The sequence below is a fragment of the Gavia stellata genome, chromosome 16 (assembly GCF_030936135.1).
Source record: "Gavia stellata isolate bGavSte3 chromosome 16, bGavSte3.hap2, whole genome shotgun sequence".
In the NCBI taxonomy this organism is placed as follows: Eukaryota; Metazoa; Chordata; class Aves; order Gaviiformes; family Gaviidae; genus Gavia; species Gavia stellata.
Genome location: NC_082609.1, coordinates 7139998 through 7157420, shown reverse-complemented (window position 1 = coordinate 7157420; position 17423 = coordinate 7139998). Strand labels below are relative to the sequence as shown.

The window sequence follows — 17423 nt, the reverse complement described above, 5'->3', positions numbered from 1 at the left end:
ACAGCCTTTGGCTTTCATAGTGAAATTCATCCTGGTGTTTGGGCCCGCCCAAGCGGGAGACCTCAGGTAGAAACACAAAGAGCAGCTGGCTAGAGAGGTGCAGAGGCATTGGGTGAGAGCACGCCATCGACTGACCACCTCGTAAGGGAACCTAGGCTGCAGGCAGGCCCCAGACCCCATGGCTCCTCACCCCTCCTGCAAAGCACCCATGCTCCTACACCCAAACCAGCCGGACTAAAGCAAAGCGCTTTTCAGGCCTCGCAGTTCACGCCTGGCGAGTGTAGACCAAGCACCCTGCCAGGTACAACTTTGTGCCTGCTGGCAAGGAGCTGGGGAGCTGGAATCAGCCTCTGTAAAATAGAAACATGTAAATCCTTGGTGTTTATTCCAGCACCAGCTGGCTCCAGCCTTGGTTCTGACCATCAGTCGTCTTAGTGGATGGTTCCCAGGGACCACCTGCAACCCTGGCACACCATCACCTGTCTGGCTCCATCAGCAGAGCCAGCTCTTCCCCACTCCCCCGGGAACACGCACCCTGTTCTGACTCCAGAGATGGACGATAACGGGATGGAAACACTCATGGGACCATGACAATGCCTCTCGCAAGACGATGCAGTTTCCCTGGGGAGAAGCACTATGTGTTTGCAAACCCGGTGAAGTGGCTCAGAAACCAGGCGAGGAGAATGATGTAACCAGGCTCTCCAGCTGTCCAAAAGTGAATCACAGCCTCCACGACAGCCCCCCCTCCTTTTGCTGACTAATACCTGACACAGCTCGGCGGCCCCTGGAAGGAACAGCACAGGAGAGCCCTTTAAGCACTGCCTGGCTCCCTATCAAAACCACACAGAGGCTGTCTGGGACCTCCATCATGGGGAATTCCCCGTCTCCATGCCTAAAAGTAAGCTCAGCTGGGCCAGCCTTCCTGCATTCGGGGATCGCAGCCGGAGAGCGCCTGACCCAAAGCGCTCTGACCCCCCCCAAGACCCTCTACGACCTGGCAGGGTGAGTACAGCGATGCTTTTTTCGGTGCGAGCATGCCAAAGACAGAGCAAGGGGAGGGCAGGCAGCTTTTCAGGTGTCAGCCCAGAGCACTGCAAAACCAAACCATGCCATCCCCTCCTCTCCTCACAGAAATAGACCACGGTTTGGCTATTTTTTGCAGGCTGAGACATTATCTTATAAACAAGATGCTTTCTGGTTCTGCTGGACTGCATTTAGCTTTGAAACCAGGTTTTCTGAGGGTTTACAGAATAGCACTGGGCCTCTGGGGTGAAACAAGCCCTTCGGGGAACAAAAGGGCAGATGTTGCCTGTGCGTGGGGTCCTGCTGTCTCATCCCCACTTGAGACCTCGGACATGAGCACAGCCAAAAAGCATGTTGGGGTCCCAGCACCCGCTGAGCTGTGTCATAACCCAGCCAGGCTGCCAGGGTAATGTCCTGGTCAGAGTGAAGGGCAAGTCAGGGAAAGGAGTTTGGGTTTTTTAATTTTTACAACCCAAAAAAACATCAGATCACCAAGAAGCGGTAGAACTGTCTGAACTGAGCAGAAAGCCAGGACTGGGACAGCTGGAAACAGCACAATCGCCAGTGAAGGACACCTTTACGAGCCCAGTAGCAGTCACCTACAGAAAGGAGGAAATGTTTAGAGTACAGGCACAGAGCAAGCAGCATGCCTGCTTACAGCAGGCTTTCTTTGCTTCTGGTTTGTTGTTTTTATATACATATATAAAAAACCACCTTCCTTGTGGCAAAACCAAAACAAGAAAGAAAATCAGGTAGCTACAGAGCAAGTCCCAAAGAGCTATGTGAAACCAGAAGGCATTCCCTGTGGTTCCTGCTGCTATGGCTGATTTCTGTTGTTCACAAATGCACAATAATCAAAGCAGCAGCAGAGAGGAAAAGGATCCCTGGTAATAAACGCTCCAGCTGTGGGGTGTAATTTCCTCGTGTAACAGAACTTAAGAGACACAGGCTCGGTGCAGAATTCTCCCTGCCTCAGAGGAAAGATCTGGTAAGCCCCAGCAGGCCCGCGGGAGCACACAGGCCTCTTTCCCACAGCACCCGGAGCAGAGGGGAGAGCCTGGAGACCGGCACAGCCCACCTGCCAGAGCGGCAGAGGACCCGGGGTGCCCTCAACACAGCCTCCCAGCACCTATTCCTCCCCACCCCAACCAGGCCGCGCCGGGGGTGCAAGGGGGTTCCTCTACCCCCGGCTGCAAAGCGCCGCGGCTGGGCCCTGCCCTCCCCTCGGCCCCGCCATTTTGTCTCTCGATAAGCCGGGGGAGCCGCTGCTAGGCTCGGGCCTGCCGCACCCCAACGAGAACACTCCCTCCCCCGCCTAGGGCAGAGACAGGCCGGCTCCTTCCGCCCCTCGGGGCCCCACTGTGCCAGGTGGGTCCGCAGGACCCCGCACCGTCCCAGGGAACCACAGGGAACAACGGCACCAACAATCGCTGCCCCATGACAGAGCGCTTCCCTCACCTCGCCCTCCCTTTTTATACACTCCGCTCCGCGCCGATTGGCTGCGGCGCCTGTCCGTCAGGCTGGGAATTTCCCGAGGGTGGAACCGCCGCCCTCCGCTCCGCTTCCTCCCGTGCTGGCGGCGGAGCGGAGCGGTACCGGCGGTGGGACCGGCACCTGCCCCGCCTCGGGGGTGCGCTGGCAGGTGAGCGGGGGGCGGTGGGGGGCCCTGCTGCCCTTGGGGAGACGGGCCCTGCCTGGGGCACCGGGGTCTTACCGGGCACCGGGATGGCGCCTGGGCACCGGGTCGCGCCGCCCTAGCGAAGGGTCCCGCTGGTGGGGGGGCGCTGGCGGAGCTGTGTGTTGGCCGTATCTGGCCGGTTCGCGGGCCCTCGGTCTGCTCGGGCGGTCTTTGTGAAACCCCGGCGGGGGCCGTGGCCGCGCCGTCCCCCCGGGGGTCTGCTCCGGGGCAGGCCCGGGTGCCGCGGGCCAGTCGCGGTAGTCGTACTGCGCCTCAGTCGCCTCTCTCCCGGGGCGGGGCAGGGGCTGCCGGCTCCCCTCGCCGCTCCCCGAGGGGCAGGCTGCTTGCAGCGGAGCCTGCGTTCACCGGCGGCGGCGGAGCCCGGGGGAGGAGAGGAGACAGGCTCGGAGGGTGCCGCTGCGGGGGTCCCTCCGCCCCCCGGCCCGGGCGGACTCCGGGTGCCGGCCCCTTGGGCCGGGCAGCCCCGCACCGCTGCTGTACCCCGGGCCGAACCCCCGGGCTCGCTCCTCCCCTTGCTCTGCCTTACACAACCCCGGCCTTCCCCCGGGCCCGCACATCCGCCGTCTGACTGTTTCTGGGCTTGCGGTCCCCCTCGGGCAGGGCCGGTGCCTGGATCCCGCCCCGGGGGCTGAGCGCGGCCGCGGCTCCACGGAGCCTCCGGTCGATGGAGGAGTCCGCATCGGCTGCGGATCCAGAGGCTGGAATAGCCGGGGTGGGGACGGCAGCCTCCCGCTTCTCCTTAGGGGAGGTGGTGCACAGCTTGCCTCCCCACCTCCCCTCCCTCAATTCCAGGCTAAGGGCCCCGCTGAGGGCGGAGGAAAGATGCTGCTTGTCAGCCCTGCTTCCGAGTGAAAATCGCTCCGGATGGGACTTGGTGGGGACCTGCAGCCTCTTGGAGATCTGGCAGTCCCATTCCTCAGTGCCCTGGGCACAGGTTGCTCCCTCTATCAGGGAGGCAAATGCAACCTTTCCCCCTTAGCTCGTTATTTCCATCTGCTTGGGTAAGTAAGAGCTGTTCTGCTGCCACAAGCTCTTTTGGAGTGCAGGTTTCATTGAGAGCGCTGGCAAAGGCAGCCAAAGCATGCTGGAGCCGGGAGACCGGACTTTGAGCGCTGGAGTGAGTTCTGGCAGCAGGAAAGCTCCAGCCGTGCACGTCCTTGAGAGCTGTCTCTGTGGCGAGGCAAAGTAAGCAATAAGAAAAGAGGAGAGGCTTTTTGCAGCCTTTGGCATCATTCCTGGCTCTGCAAGAAATCCTACGACGCCCTTTCAGCCTGACCTATGCCAAACAGACCTATTTAGCACAGGGTTGTGGGTCGTTGCTTGCCAGCAGCTGGTACAAAACACTTGTGGGTGGAGGAAGCTGAACCACGTACTCCCGTGGCATTGCAGATTTCATTTTAAAGCAACAATTCTTACGCTTTGGGTGACGGAGGTAGCTTTGCTGGTGTAGCTTTGTGGTGCCACTTTTCTGCTGCTTGGTTGTTGCCTGGCTGAAGCGCACCAGGTTGGACAGCAGTAGCCCGGGTTTGTGCTGGAGCTGCGGGGAAAGGGCTAGCTGTGCCTTGCTCTGCTTTCGAGTGCTGTGACAAGCAGCCATGATGTTACTGAGCTCTGCAGGGGGGAAGAAACAGAGCAGGCAGCATGAAGCGGGATGTTCTTGCAGCAGAAAACAGGGTCTTGTGTAAAACACCACTGTGCTGCCCAGGGGAGCACCACCACCAAGTCTGGCTGCCTGTCCTGTCCGTGCCAGAGCTTGGACCTGTGGCAAGGAGCTCTGCAGCTGCATGTGGTTACCCGTGTTTGTAAACCTGGCTCCAAATGGGGAAATGCTTTATTTCCTTGCGAGCAACCTCATCGGAAGCAGGTTGTTTTGTGAAGCCTCTGCGGGAGGTGAGTTTCTCAGGCGAGGGTGGAATTTCTGGCTGGAGCACATCTGTAACATCTGCTGTGTTTCGGATGGGGCTCTTGCCTTTCCCACCTTCTGTCTGCAGCTGCCCAGGCTGGGAAGAAAAATGCTTCAAGCAGAAGTTCAAACCTTTCCCTTTGAGACCGAAGCCTTGCAATGCCTGCTTTCCTCTTCTTTTATTGCTCCCAGCCCAGTGGACTGCAGTGCCCAGAAACTCTCCTTATTACTGCTTTCTCCTAAAGCCAGTTATGCTTTTGCTTCCCTGCAAACAAGACCAGCCCAGCAGCCCGGGAGAGGCTGTTCCTCAGGCTGGGGAGCTGCTGGAGCTCCAGAGAGAAAAAAACTGGGCTGGGGGCTGTGGCATTTTGCTGAATTCTAGTAAAGTGATCAAACAAAAAAAATCCTCCGTAGTGTCTGTCTTGAGTGACTTTTGCTTTTCCTCTGAGGAGGAGGGGTGCTGGGGACCTGGCAGCCCTGGTCATGGGAAAACGATGCTGGCAGCCTGTAGGGATTGACTTTCGCCTTGTGTGATCCTGGCGGGGAGGAGACTTCCTGGGAACGTTGCACACAGGGGTAAGGAAAACCCCATTCTCCTAAGGGCTGGGCTGAGCCCCCACCATGGATTGTGGGATGGGAATTGATGGGCTGCCAAGCCCACGGCTTTGGGAGGCTGGTCTCAACCCCGGGACTCGTGGCCGAAAGCAAACCTCCAGCCGTGCCAGCCCACTCGCTGCGCAGGATTCGCATCCTCCGCCTTTGTGTCTTCAGCTGTTAAGTAATTTTAAAGCAGGAATTGTTTCCTTCTACCGCTTCTATGTGGCTGATGCAACGATGGCTGTGGTGCTGGTGGCCACGGTGGTGATGCACGTCTTCCTGGGTGACAGCAGGGAACAGTCTGGCCATGGCTACGCAGTGCCAGCTTGCTCCCAAGCCGCATCGCAGCTATTTAAATACAACCCTGCTTTGGTCTTCGCCTGGGAGTCTCCCCTGCCCTCTTGCTCTCTCATTCTCTCCTCTTGCTGAGTTGTCATAAAAACTTACTAGTTAAAGGTCTCGGTGCCCCCCTTGAAACCAGCAACAGCCACGGGCGACCGCGGCGTCTGGCAGCCTCTGCCAGTGGCTGCACGGAGCCGGTGAGCTGTACCTGGGCAGCCATGGTCCGTGGCTAGCCCTCAACCCCAGGGGCTGTGAAGTACAGTCAGATTAGCTTAGAAACTGCTGACTGGCAAAAAAAATGTTTTCTGGTAGTTCGGTAGTTCTTCTGGAGTTTGTGGTAGTCATGTTTTCTTTGTGTTTCTAACCATGGTTAGGCACTCATCTATAGTCCTCTCTCTTCTTCCCTGGTGATTTTATTGAAACATGAGATGTTTTTCACTGCAAATCTCACCTTTCAGAAGTCTTAAGAAAAAAAAAAAAGCCAAACCAGGACTGGGAACAGTGACCTGGTCCAGGGTCCTGTCCCCAGGGTGACAGATCAATCCCAGCAGCTCCTTGCAGAAATGGGGCTGTTCCTCCACCCCGGGCAAACCTGCCCTGACCCCAGTGATGGGCTCGGATGCTGTGGAAACCCTCCCCTCTTGCTGGGCTGTCTTTGCTGGTGAATTCGTGGCTGGTCTCTGCTTGTATCATCTGGGGGTCGTTCAATTCCTTTTCCCAGCTGCTGTTTGAAAACAGCTCCTGCGACACCTCTGCTGCTGTCTGCCTGGCAGGATGTAGACCTTGGGTAGAAAAATTCTTGATTAAAACCATGAGAATTGGGAATAGCAGAGGCTTTTCAGTGGCTCCATCCAGCTGGAAGAATATGGGGTTGCCGTGAGTGAGCTCTGCCAGTGGGCGAGGCGGTCAGTGCGGCTTGAGTTCGGGTGTTTGGTGCTGCGTTGCTTTGCGGGCAGGGATGGGCAGGGGACCTCCTGCACGTGTGCCGTGGGGCAAGGCAGAAAACTTCCCATTTTGGGGTCTGGAGTGCAAGAACTGGGGGCTGGTATTCCAGGCTGCTGCAAACCCGCACACGGAAAGACTTCCTTGTGAGAGAGCAGCTTGTCCCCACTTTCCCTGACCTGTACCCGGGTTCATCCCAGTAGAGGACACGGACACCCCACAAGATGCTTGCTGCAAGATCACTTTGCTAACCAGCTCCTCCCGAAGCCACAGGTTTGGATCTGGAGCAGCACACGGTGACCAGGCACTGGTGAAAAACAGCATCAGGTCCCCAGCCTGCCTGTGACACTGTCCCCATCCTGCACCAGGCTGATAGCGTGGCCGCAGGTGACAGCATTTCCCTGCAGTGGAGGTGCTGCCGGGTTCCCAGGCCATGTGCGTGCTGCCGCGCTGGGCTCTGTCCTGCCCACCGGCAGGTCTGCTCCGGGAGTTTTCCCCATCCCGTGGCAAGGCGCTCGGGGGGGATTTCATACCAGCTGTGGCGATGCTGCCTGGCACCGGGACCCTGGCATGGAAACTGCCCTGGTTCTTCTGCAGCTTCCTGTCAGCTGCTGTGGGCTCCAGAAATAGCCGCTGCTCAGCCTGCCCTGCACCGCAGCTGGGCAGATCCCGGTGGTCACCACCTCCAGCTGCTTGGGACAGGGCTGCCGGCTCCCCACGAGGGCCATGGGTGATGGGGGGGCTTGGCAGCACCTGCAGAGCAGGACAGTGAGACCTCATGGGGGACATGGCTCCCAAGGCAGACTGCGGCTGAGGCAGCGCGTAATTACCTGCCGCCAAGGTGGGCGTTAATTGCCGCTCTAGTTGCAGATGCTGCCAGGTGGCAGTTGTCATCTGGAAAGTCCCTGCCGCTCCCTGGCAGGCAGGTCATCTGAATCGGTGATCAGCCTGGATCGTTCGTCATATCAGCATTAGTCTGAGGTAGAGACAGTTTCGAGTATGGGCTTCCCCCCCTTCCTCTTTCAAAATGGTCCCCCCTTGGCCACCTCCTGCTCACGAGCACCCAGCTGCATTGGCTCAGGGGGAGAGCACTTGGGGGTGCCCACGGGTGCTCCCAGGGTGCCCCCCGGCAGCTGACACTGTAGGCAGCACACCAGCTCTGTGGCATCGCCCCCAGGGCCGTCTCTGCTGCAGCACTGCCCCGCTTTGTAGCGAGCTGGCATCAGAATCAGGGGGGAGGGTGGTATTTTTGATAAGTTGGGCCATAATTCACAGCAGCTGCTTTATCACCCCCAGGAGATGGGTGAAACCTGGGGCCGGGATGCTGCCTAGCTGTCCCCAGGACAGACCTCAACAAGAGGGAGGCTTTGGGCCACCCACGGATGCAAGGAATTAAAAAAGCAAATAGCACGCTGCATGCGGGCGTTTCTTCTCCTTGTACTTTGCTCCTGGCCCGGCGCGTGCCTGGCTGTTCCCTGTGCCCCGATTCGGGAAGCCATGCCATTGGCAGCCGGTTTTTCTGGCTGAGCTGGAGGGCAGAGCGGGTCCCTGTGTGGCTGCTGGGGCTCATCTACACCCCCCCCACCCCTGGTGCTGCCCAAACAGCCCACTGACTGTGGGTTAAGGCTTTTGCGGCTGCAGACACTGCACTTCCCCAAACAGCCCCTTGCAACCCTTTCTGACCTCCTGAAAATATCCTGCAGTGAGTGGGATACTTCGGTGACAGTCCCCAGGTCCGCTGGTGTGGGTGGATGCTCCTGGGCTGGACCTCCATCCCCCTGGGGATGCAGGGGCAGGCAGCTGTGACCTCCTTGGGGACTCCGGTGCCGGGGTGAGAGCCGTCCCCAAGCGGGACTGCTGGTGATGCCTCCCCGCATGACACTTCTCATGTCTGTGAGTCACCCCGGCACGTTCACCCCAGGCAGGGCTGGAGGGGGAAGTGCCTTCACCTGGGACACTTCTCCGCTGGCGAGCCGTGAGGCAGACCCTGGACCCCTGCACCGTAGGGACCGGGGGACTGCAGTGCCGTCCGGGGCCAGAGGAAGGTGACGCCGTGTTCTGTTGCCTTGCAGGAATGCCCGGCTGGGAGGTAGGCGACTGAATGGCGGGCATGGAAGGGAGAGGACCCTACCGCATCTATGACCCTGGTGGGAGCACGGAGGAGAATGGATCCACGGCCTTTGAGCGGCTGGTGGAGGAGAACACCCGGCTGAAGGAGAAGATGCAGGGGATCAAGTCTATCGGTAACTGCTGCGTGGCTGGGGGAGGAGGTTTGCCTTTGGGCCCACTGAGCCTGGGGGTTTCTCACCCTAGGAAGGGTGCTATAAGAAACTGGGGGGTCTTGGCACTGGGGCAGTAGCAAAGCTCTCCCTGTCCTGGGGGCTTGGGCAGGATGTCTAGGCTTTTTCACACGTGCAGAGGGAGCAAGGCTTTTGCTGAACTTCTGGGGTGCTTTACGGTGGGATAAATGGCTGAAAAAAAGGCAAGCGATTGAGGAAGGTCAGCTTCCCGGTGTCCTGCAGTGGCAGGTCGCAGATGCCGGGATCTGTTCTGCCTTTGGTGAAAGCCCCCACCTCCCGCAACCCCTGTCAGGTCAGGGGCTTTTCCCGGGTGCTGTTCAAAGACCCTGGCATTGGGTGCTCCCCGCAATGGCAGGGACGTGCCGGCATTGAAACACCCCAGCTGAGTCGTGCCGCCCCCTTTTTCCTCGGCTGCCTTCCCCCACCCGCCCCCAGTTTTGTTTTCGGTCTCGTGACCCAGCTTCCGCTTTCAAGTCCCACTTCTGCAGCCAAATTTCCACCTGCCTCGTGATTCCCGTCGCATTGCCATGCCCCTACCTGGGACCAGGACCCACTGATGTGGGAGCAGCTGCCTGGGGTGGGGAGAGGATTGCATTGCTGGTGCCAGACCCCAAAGTGGGTGGGCTGGACACCTAGGTTCACCATCTAGGCTTAAATTTGGCTCTTCTGGGAAGCAGAGGAGACCTCAGAGATGCAGTGCTGCCCTGCTGCCTCCTGTAACCAGTCCTCTGTGTGTCAGCATGGGGGACTCTGCAGCCAGTGAGCCACGGATATAGCTTTGCCGTTGGATTTGGCCGAGAAAAGTTCTTTCTGGATGAAGAAGGGCCATGCTGGGCACTTCTCCACCCAAGCAGGGGTCTTGGTGCTGGTGGATGGGGCTGCTGCAGGGCAGGCACTTGAGGAAGGAGGGTGAGCATCCTTCTGTTACCCACAACAGGAGAGCTGCTGGAGGAGTCCCAGGTGGAGGCATCCAAGTTGCGGCAGAAGGCGGAGGACCTCGTGAAGGACAACAAAATGCTGATGGCCTCATCCTCTTTGCAGGACCTGGTGGAAACTGGAGGTAGGAGGCGTGAGGCTCGCTGGGGAGGGATGACCTGATGGCTCAGAATTCTGAGCTCAGGGGAAAGGAGAGGAGACTTTCATGAAGGTTTCTTGCAGCCCTGTCATCTCTGGAGTGTATCAAACCACTGCCATCCTCACTTCTCCTGGAGGGAGGTTTCTGTCCTGTCCCCATAGCTGGGGTAGAAAGCCTCCATCAGTGCACAACCTTATGGGGTGTCTGCTGTCTGCATCCCTGCATCAGGCGGGGAAAGGCCCTGCTCTCCAAAAGGCTCATGGCTACATCCTCTCCCCTCTCCGCAGCCGTCGGCCCTGATCCCAACTCCACACGGGCCACCCCAGGCAGCGCCCAGCCGGATACAGAAGCACGGAAATCTCCTCCAAGTGTGAGTCTGCTGAATGCGAGAGCTGGTGCTGGCATGGCTGGAGGGAGAGACTCTCCATCTAGTTAAAGCAAAAGGAGGCAGCCTTTAAGCCTCTAGAAAGGGGGATAAATCTGAAAGGAGGGGTCAACTTCCCTGCTGTGCTCCCATCCCAGCGGTCCCTGCCTCTGTGTGGTGGGCATCCTGGGTTGCCATTCCCTGGGAACCTGACCTGGCTGCCTCCCCTTGCAGGGATCCTCCTCGGAGTTCGAGATCGTTGCTGTTGAAGCACAGGGGTTTCCTCAGGAGACCGGGAGAGCAGTGAGTGGCCCTGGTGCCTGCGGGATTTGGTGGGCAGCGGGTGGAGAGTCGAGCTGGTTGATGCGGTGGTGGTGGTACCAAGGGTGTGGGAGGGTGTGCAGACACGCAGCAATGTGCCCCGGTGGTGTAGCTGCCGACGGGCAGGGCTGGGGGACCCGTGTCAAGGCAGCCCTCAGGCAAACCGCAGAGGAGGGATAAACTGTGCCCAGGCATTTCCAGGGGAGCAGAGCCAGCCCCACGTACAGCCCCCAGGACAGTGCTCATGCTGCAGTCCCTAGCCTCCACCACCGTTGAAGATGAGGGGACCTGGCCGGTCTGTAGGCAAGAGAGAACCACACAGCCCCGTGGCTGGTCCTCCCCATGTCTCGCTGGGGCCGGAGGGCTCGGGAGTGGTGGCAAGGGTGCCCCAGCATATACTGCTCCTCTTGCCTGATCCAGGCGGGGAGAGGGGACAGTGTGCAGGCTGCCCTCCAAGGGCAAGGGCTCCTGAGTACAGGTGGGCTGCCTGGGCATGGGGCCAGCAAAGCAGCCCCAGCCAGATGGGGACACCAGTGTCTCCAGATGCCATGTGACAGTGACAGGAAGGGCTGTGATGACCCAAGGAGCTGTCAGCGATGCTCTGATGCTCACCTCCTGATGCCTGCACTGGGTGGGAGGACCAGGTCTCCAAGCCCTGTCGTTGTTGACAGGGTCTGCCTTAGCCAAGGCACTGCCATGTGCTCTGTTTGCTGCCACCTGAATGTCCTCCTGGCTGGCACAGCCCCGTCCTGTTGTCCTCTGGCTTTTTGTGTGTGCTGGAACGGAGGGGAGGAGGGATGGGGAGCCCAAGCAGGACGAACATCAGCTTACACCCCACGGTGCCAGTAAGGGGACATGCTCTCATTGCACATCCCTGTTTGCATTGGCCAGAGAGGCTCCAGCAGGGGTTGAGTCTCATTGGACCCTCCTAGGGTGCAGCCATGGGGTGATGGAAAGCAGGGTGGCATCCGCTTGGCAATCGGCTGCTGGCACCTGAGTGGAGTGCTAGTCCCAGGCTCACACCTGGGCTCTCCCAATCGCTCCAGCTGGGCTCAGGTCCTCACTGCTTCCCCCTTGCCAGCTGGTGGAAGGAGCTGGCTGTGCTGTGCCCTGCACGCACCCTCCCATGGCAGTTTCAGGGCTGTAAAGGCCGGGGCACTCCTGGCCCCATGTGGTGCTGCCCAGGGCACTCCCATGAGCAGCAGGCTGAGTCAGCAGAGCAGGCAGAGGTGTGCCAGCACGTCCCCACCTCCTCCCCAGCAGTGCCACATGCACTGGGCCAGGCTCTGTTGTGCCCTGGTGTCTCCTAGGCAATGGAGGAGTTAATCAGCCACACCAGGGGAGGACAAGCCTGTTGGGGACACCACTCCTGCATGGGTCGGGTGTGCCCTGACCTGGGCTTTCCCAGCCACCCTTTAAAACCCATGCATCACCATCTTGGCTGCTGCCTGCCAAAGAGCCTAGGTTCCCGGTGCCTGGTGTGCCACAGCAGCAGGGGAGCCACAGTCAGGGGAGCTGCAGAAGGGAGGACAGGAGGAAGGAGAAGCTGGGGACTGGGGTAAGACCACCACGTGGCAAACCTCACTCTTGGCACAGACCAGAGCATACGTGGAAAGGACAGTCTCAGGAGCTGGGATTTCTAGTCTTGGTGCCAACGGGGAGAGAAGGGGGGAGAAGGGACCAGGGGTGGAGATGCCTCCGTTGCTATCAGTGAGCTGGGACCGTGGTCTGCTCAGACTGCTGAGGAGCATGGGGGATCCACGGGCTGGGAGAGCTGCTGCCATGGTGTCCCCCTCCACCTAGGGACTTGGTGTCCCATGTCCAGCAGCTGGGAATTAAACCTTTACAAAGCTGACACAATTTTTCAGTGTACCAAGAGCTGTTGCGGGGTGTTTTGGTGCTGGCCCAGCTCCCCCCCCACAGCCCCGGATGGGAGACCAGGCTCACCTGCCCCGAGAGGGAACTTTGCAATGCTCCTTGAACTGATCTGACTGCTTCATCCTCTCCCCATCCCCAGGACTTGGAGCAGCCACCGAATGAGGATGCCAACCTGCTGCCCCAGCTGCAGCAGCTGGAGAGCACACTGAGCGGCTGTGCCAAGGAGGCCAGCAAGGACCAGGTCTTCGTGCGCATGGGCTACATGGCCTCCGAGCTCAAGCGCCTGGCCTCCAAGGTGCACAAGAACGAGCAGAGAACATCGTTCCTGCAGGTGAGCAAGGGCTGGCTGGGCTCCTCATGGGGATTTTCCCCTTTTCTTTTTTTTTTTTCCACCAAGCCTCTCCTGTCCACCCCGATGTGGACATCCACCCGCATACCAGGGCTTGGTGGGAGGTGGGTGGTCAAGCAGGCTTCTGAGGCTGGCCGCGGTCCTCATGCTGCTGGCATTCACCCCCCAGACGCTGTGTGAGACGCTGCACAGTGAGAACAAGGAGCTGCGAACCAAGCTGGAGCGGGACCTGGAGCAGAGAAACCAGGCACTGGAGAAGCTCAGGTGAGGGTGGGTGGTGGGGAGGGGGACAGGGCTGCCCTGGGTGCTTCTTCCCACTGACCTGGCCGTCCCTGCCCGCAGGTGTGAGAACCAGGAGCTCCGGAGGATGGTGACGCTGAGCAGCCAGGACAGTGGGAAGAGGGAAGCTGCTGAGCAGCAGCAGGTGAGGAGGCAGCATCGCCCTCAGAGAGGGCTGGGAAGGAGGCAGGGAGCCCGCTGACACATCAGCAAATGTGGCCTCATTTTAATCAGGTCCCCAATTTGTCCCGGTATGACCAGCAGGACTTCTCAGGGTCTCAAGGGGATGGGGGAGGCCGTGGGAGGGGAACTGGCTCGTGTTTAGCCAGCCTCGGGCACAGCCTCCACAAAAGCCCTGAGGGTCCCCCCCGTGCGCGTCCAGCAGAGCGGGGTCTCGGTGGAGAAGGCGCCGGGCAGAGGAGAGCTGGAGGCCAAGGAGAAGAAGGTGAAGATCCTGGAGCACCAGCGCAGGGAGGTGAGGACCAGGCTGGGAGGGAGGCACCACCAAGGAGGGGGGGAGCGGGCAGCAGGGGCGTGTGGCTGGGACGGCATGGGGAGACTGGGGCAGGGCTCCAGAGCCACAGGGAAGCACTGCTGGAGCCAGGATCTCCATCCAGCTGGTCCCGGAGGTGCTTTTGCAATGGGAGGCTGCTGGGGACTGCTAGAGCTGGCTCGGGGCAGGGGTTGGGCTCCCATTCAGCCATCCCTCTCTCCCTGCAGCTGCTGGAGGTGAATAAGCAATGGGATCAGCACTTCCGAGCCACAAAGCAGAAGTACGAGCAGAAGGTAGGGCTGGGTGCTCTGGGCTGGGTGCTTGGGGGGGCCTGTCTCTGCTGGGTGCTGGCTGGGGGGACTCAGAGGAGACTGGGTGCAGGGGAAGGTTTTGGGGCTCCCTGCGCCTCCTTTCCCCCACCCCAGCGTGGGTCCTTCCAGGCAGGCCAACGTCCCCGCTCCCTCCTGGCAGGTCACAGACCTGCACCAGGAGCTGGCCGAGGCCCGCAGGGCACTGACCGAGCTGGAGTCGGAGCGGGAGCAAAAGCAAAGGGATTTCGACCGCAAGCTGCTTCTGGCCAAGTCCCGGATCGAAACAGAGGAGGCAAGTCCCTCGGGAAGGGTGGCAGGGAGCTGCCAGCCCTATCGCCCTGCCCTGGCTGATCTCCTCCCCGGGTCCTGCAGGCGGAGAAAGAGAGGCTGGCCATGGAGGTGAGGGACCTGCAGCAGAGGATGCGGTTCCTGCAGGAGCAGCTGGCTCCGGTCACCCGACAGCGAGAATACCAGGAAAAGGAGATCCAGAGGCTGAACAAGGTGGGGGCCAGGGCACAGTCCCTCCCTGAAAAATGCTTTTTATGTTCTCTGGTCTCTTCTCCTCTCTAAAATCTAAAACTGACCCTGATCAACCCCCTCCTGCCCAGCTCCTTGCCCAGGCAGAAGCTCATGTCAGACGATGCCCAGCACATCACTCTAGGCTCCCAGGAAAAGGGGTGTGCGGAGGGCCTGTAGTCCTCTTGCTCTTGCCCAGTTATACCTGCTTCCCGTGCTGGGCACATGCCCATGGCCCTCTGGAGATGTCATGGGCATAGCACCTCGCTCTGACCCCCGTCTGTGCTGCTCCTCTTCCTCTCTAGGCGCTAGAGGAGGCCCTGAATGTCCAGGCCTCCCCACCACCCATCTTCGCCAACACCATGGAGCTGGCAGGGAAGGTGCCGCAGCAGGAGCTGCTGACCCAGAACGAGCTACTCAAGCAGCAGGTAGGGCAGGACACGGACCCACTGGAGGCAGGGAGGGAGCTACATGCCTTGGACCTCCCGGGCAAAGAGGCCGGTGTGGCCAGGAGCAGCCCTGCAGCCCTGGCAGGTGTCTGTTATGGTGCTGGGGAGTGCGGGACTGAACTCAGCATCCTCCAGGCCTTCAGCTGGAAGGACCACAGCCATGGGCTGTGCCAACCCACGTGCCTGAGGCTTGGTGTAGCTGGTGGGGTCAGAGATGGCAACACAGTGATGGGGGGTGCTTGGGGAAGGTGTCTGCCCTCAGCCAGGTGCACCCACATCCCTCCCTTGTGCCAGGTGAAAATTTTTGAGGAGGACTTCCAGCGGGAGCGGAGTGACAGGGAGAGGATGAACGAGGAGAAGGAAGAGCTGAAGCAGCAGCTAGAGAAGCTGCAGAAGCAGTTGGTCCTCTCCAACAACCAGGTGAGCAGCACTGGGTGCCACTGGCAGCACTCTGGGAGCCCTGTGTCCGCTGCGGGTGTGTTAGAGGTGCTCATCCCCAGTGTCACAGCCCCCATACCCGTCACAGAGCAGGGGCTGAGGGGGGGACAGAAAGGCCAGAGAGGTAGTTTTGCTGCTGCTTGTCCCTGACAGAACATCTCCTTTCACTCATCTCTTCCTTCTGCCCCTCTCCTGGGGATCTGATGGAGGGGACTGGTGCAGGCATTCCCACAGGGCATTGTAGCGACCCTCGCCCCATGGACATGGTGGGTGGCAGGGTGGACTCTGCACTAACCTCCCTTGCTCCCAGCTGCGAGCCTCCAAGGACGACTGCCAGAGGGAGAAGGAGGAGAAGGAGAAGCTGAAGAAGCTGCTGAAACAGCACAAACAGGTGGGGATGGGGGAAAAAACCCTTCTTGGGCGGAGGGGCTGGGGGCTGCGGACCTGGCCCCAGCCCCTCGTCTCCCATTGGAGGGGCAGCTCCAAGCCAGATGATGGGTGGTGGTGGTGGGCTGCCCTTGGGGATCTCCCTAGCATCTCCCCTGGCTCCTCGCAGGCTTCCGGAGAGAGGCTGCACCCCGAGCCGCTGCCGGGGCCACTGGCCCCTGCCTGCCCCATGTACCAGTACCAGTACAGTCCCCCCGTGGCTCACCCCATGTACCATGGCTTTGATGAGTGGCAGCAGATCCGATACCCGCCAGCGATGCCAGGCGAGCACACGCCAGGACAAAACTTCCACCATTTTCCCCCGGTGAGTGTCTACCTGTGCCAGCAGGAGGGAGAGCAGAGGGTCCCACACGAGCAGGTCTGGGGCTCGCTGCCGAGCGAGCGGCTCCTCCAGGGCCACCGAGCAGGGAGCTGAGCACACATGTCCTGTGGCATGTGAATCCTCAGCCCTCTTCCTCCCCCTCTTCCTCCTCCTCGCAATCAAACACGGAGCACAGCCTCATGACTCACATCCCTGGTAATTTGCCGTTTCTGTTCCATCTCCTCCTGCAGCCCGAGTACCCGTGGCGCCCACCCTGCGCCATGGCTCGCAGCCAGAACGCCCAAGCAGTGGCTGGGGTGAAACCGGTCCCCAAGGACTTGGGTAAGGCTTGGACCCTTGGCAAGGGGAGCGCCCCTGTCCTTCACCCTGAGACCCTGGGCAGTTGGCTGAACACTTGGGGGAGGGATAGGGGGACAGCTTGCCAGGCAGTGGCCGTTTCCCTTCAGCCCCCGCCTCTGATCAGCCGAGGGGATGATTCTGCTGTGGGCTTGGTCCCTGCTGCATCCCCGCAGCATATGAAGACAGGCGCAAGCCTGAGCCTCAGCAGCCCGTGGGGTTATGGCAGTCGGTGCTCAGGGTTAACAGCCATCCAAAGGCTGGCATCCCTCCCATGGGGCTCGTCTGGGCACGAAGAGCTGTGCTCACCCTATGCCGCCCCTCTTATGTCTCAGAACAGGCAGGTCCCGGATTGCCCTAACGCCAAGGACCAGCTGCGCTGCGATACCAGTGGAAGAGGATTAGGGTGTGTGTGTGTGCCCGTGTGTATATATCTAGGAGCTTCCTCCGGCTGCCTTCCCCCCATGCGCGGACATGCAGTGGACGTAGCCGCACCTATGGCCTGGAGCGGCTCGGCAGCGCATCCCCCAGGGAAGGTGCGAAGGAAGGACTGGAGGTGCCATCACGGTGGTGGCCAGCACAGGGTCAGCCCACCGTGGCCGTCCCCTTCCCCATGAGGTGTCATGCCTGGTGTCACTGTAGACCCGAACCAGGTCCTCAGTGAAGAGGAGCCAGAGTTTCCCAGGAGCTGCCCGTGTCCAGGGGCTTCGCCGTGGGTCTTGGCCCAGTTCAGCCCCTGGAGCAGCAGCTGACGGTGGGGGACTCTCCCAGCGGTGGGAGATCCCATGCTTGCAGGCGGGTGCCTGCCGAAGCCACAGCCCAGGCTGAGGGTGGTTGGTGTCTTTGTATTTATTTAAGGACTGAAGTGTAGCTGAGTCTCTTTGGTTTTATCTTGAAAGCTGCTTCCTCTGGGGGGGCCTGGGAGGGGTGCTAGGGCTGCTGCTCCCCATGTGCTCAGGTGTAGCCGCAGGGCCAGATCGAGTGCAAGGGGAACCCAACCCTGGTGCGGACACCCCAGGATCTATGGCCCCAAGTGCAT

The 17423-nt window shown here is 60.2% G+C and overlaps 1 protein-coding gene across 1 annotated transcript; it reads left to right on the top strand.

Annotated features, from left to right (window-relative positions):
- Positions 1 to 2614: 2614 nt before the first annotated feature.
- On the top strand, positions 2615 to 16778 carry TNIP1 (TNFAIP3 interacting protein 1). Its single transcript, XM_059825149.1, has 18 exons — positions 2615 to 2665; positions 8579 to 8749; positions 9744 to 9866; positions 10169 to 10251; positions 10480 to 10548; positions 12584 to 12775; positions 12963 to 13057; positions 13136 to 13217; positions 13455 to 13547; positions 13793 to 13858; positions 14037 to 14168; positions 14249 to 14377; positions 14698 to 14820; positions 15136 to 15261; positions 15590 to 15670; positions 15836 to 16030; positions 16279 to 16369; positions 16720 to 16778. The coding sequence occupies exons 2-18, from the start codon at positions 8608 to 8610 to the stop codon at positions 16743 to 16745; spliced, it is 1848 nt and encodes a 615-aa protein (XP_059681132.1). The 5' UTR covers positions 2615 to 2665; positions 8579 to 8607; the 3' UTR covers positions 16746 to 16778.
- Positions 16779 to 17423: the final 645 nt, after the last annotated feature.

Bases quoted from the DNA above. Each gene is read 5' to 3' on its own strand.
- TNIP1 (XM_059825149.1), top strand. From the start codon at position 8,608: ATGGCGGGCATGGAAGGGAGAGGACCCTACCGCATCTATGACCCTGGT. The intron at 14,821-15,135 runs GTAGGGCAGGAC...CCCTTGTGCCAG, and splicing joins ACGAGCTACTCAAGCAGCAG to GTGAAAATTTTTGAGGAGGA. The intron at 16,370-16,719 runs GTAAGGCTTGGA...CTTATGTCTCAG, and splicing joins ACCGGTCCCCAAGGACTTGG to AACAGGCAGGTCCCGGATTG.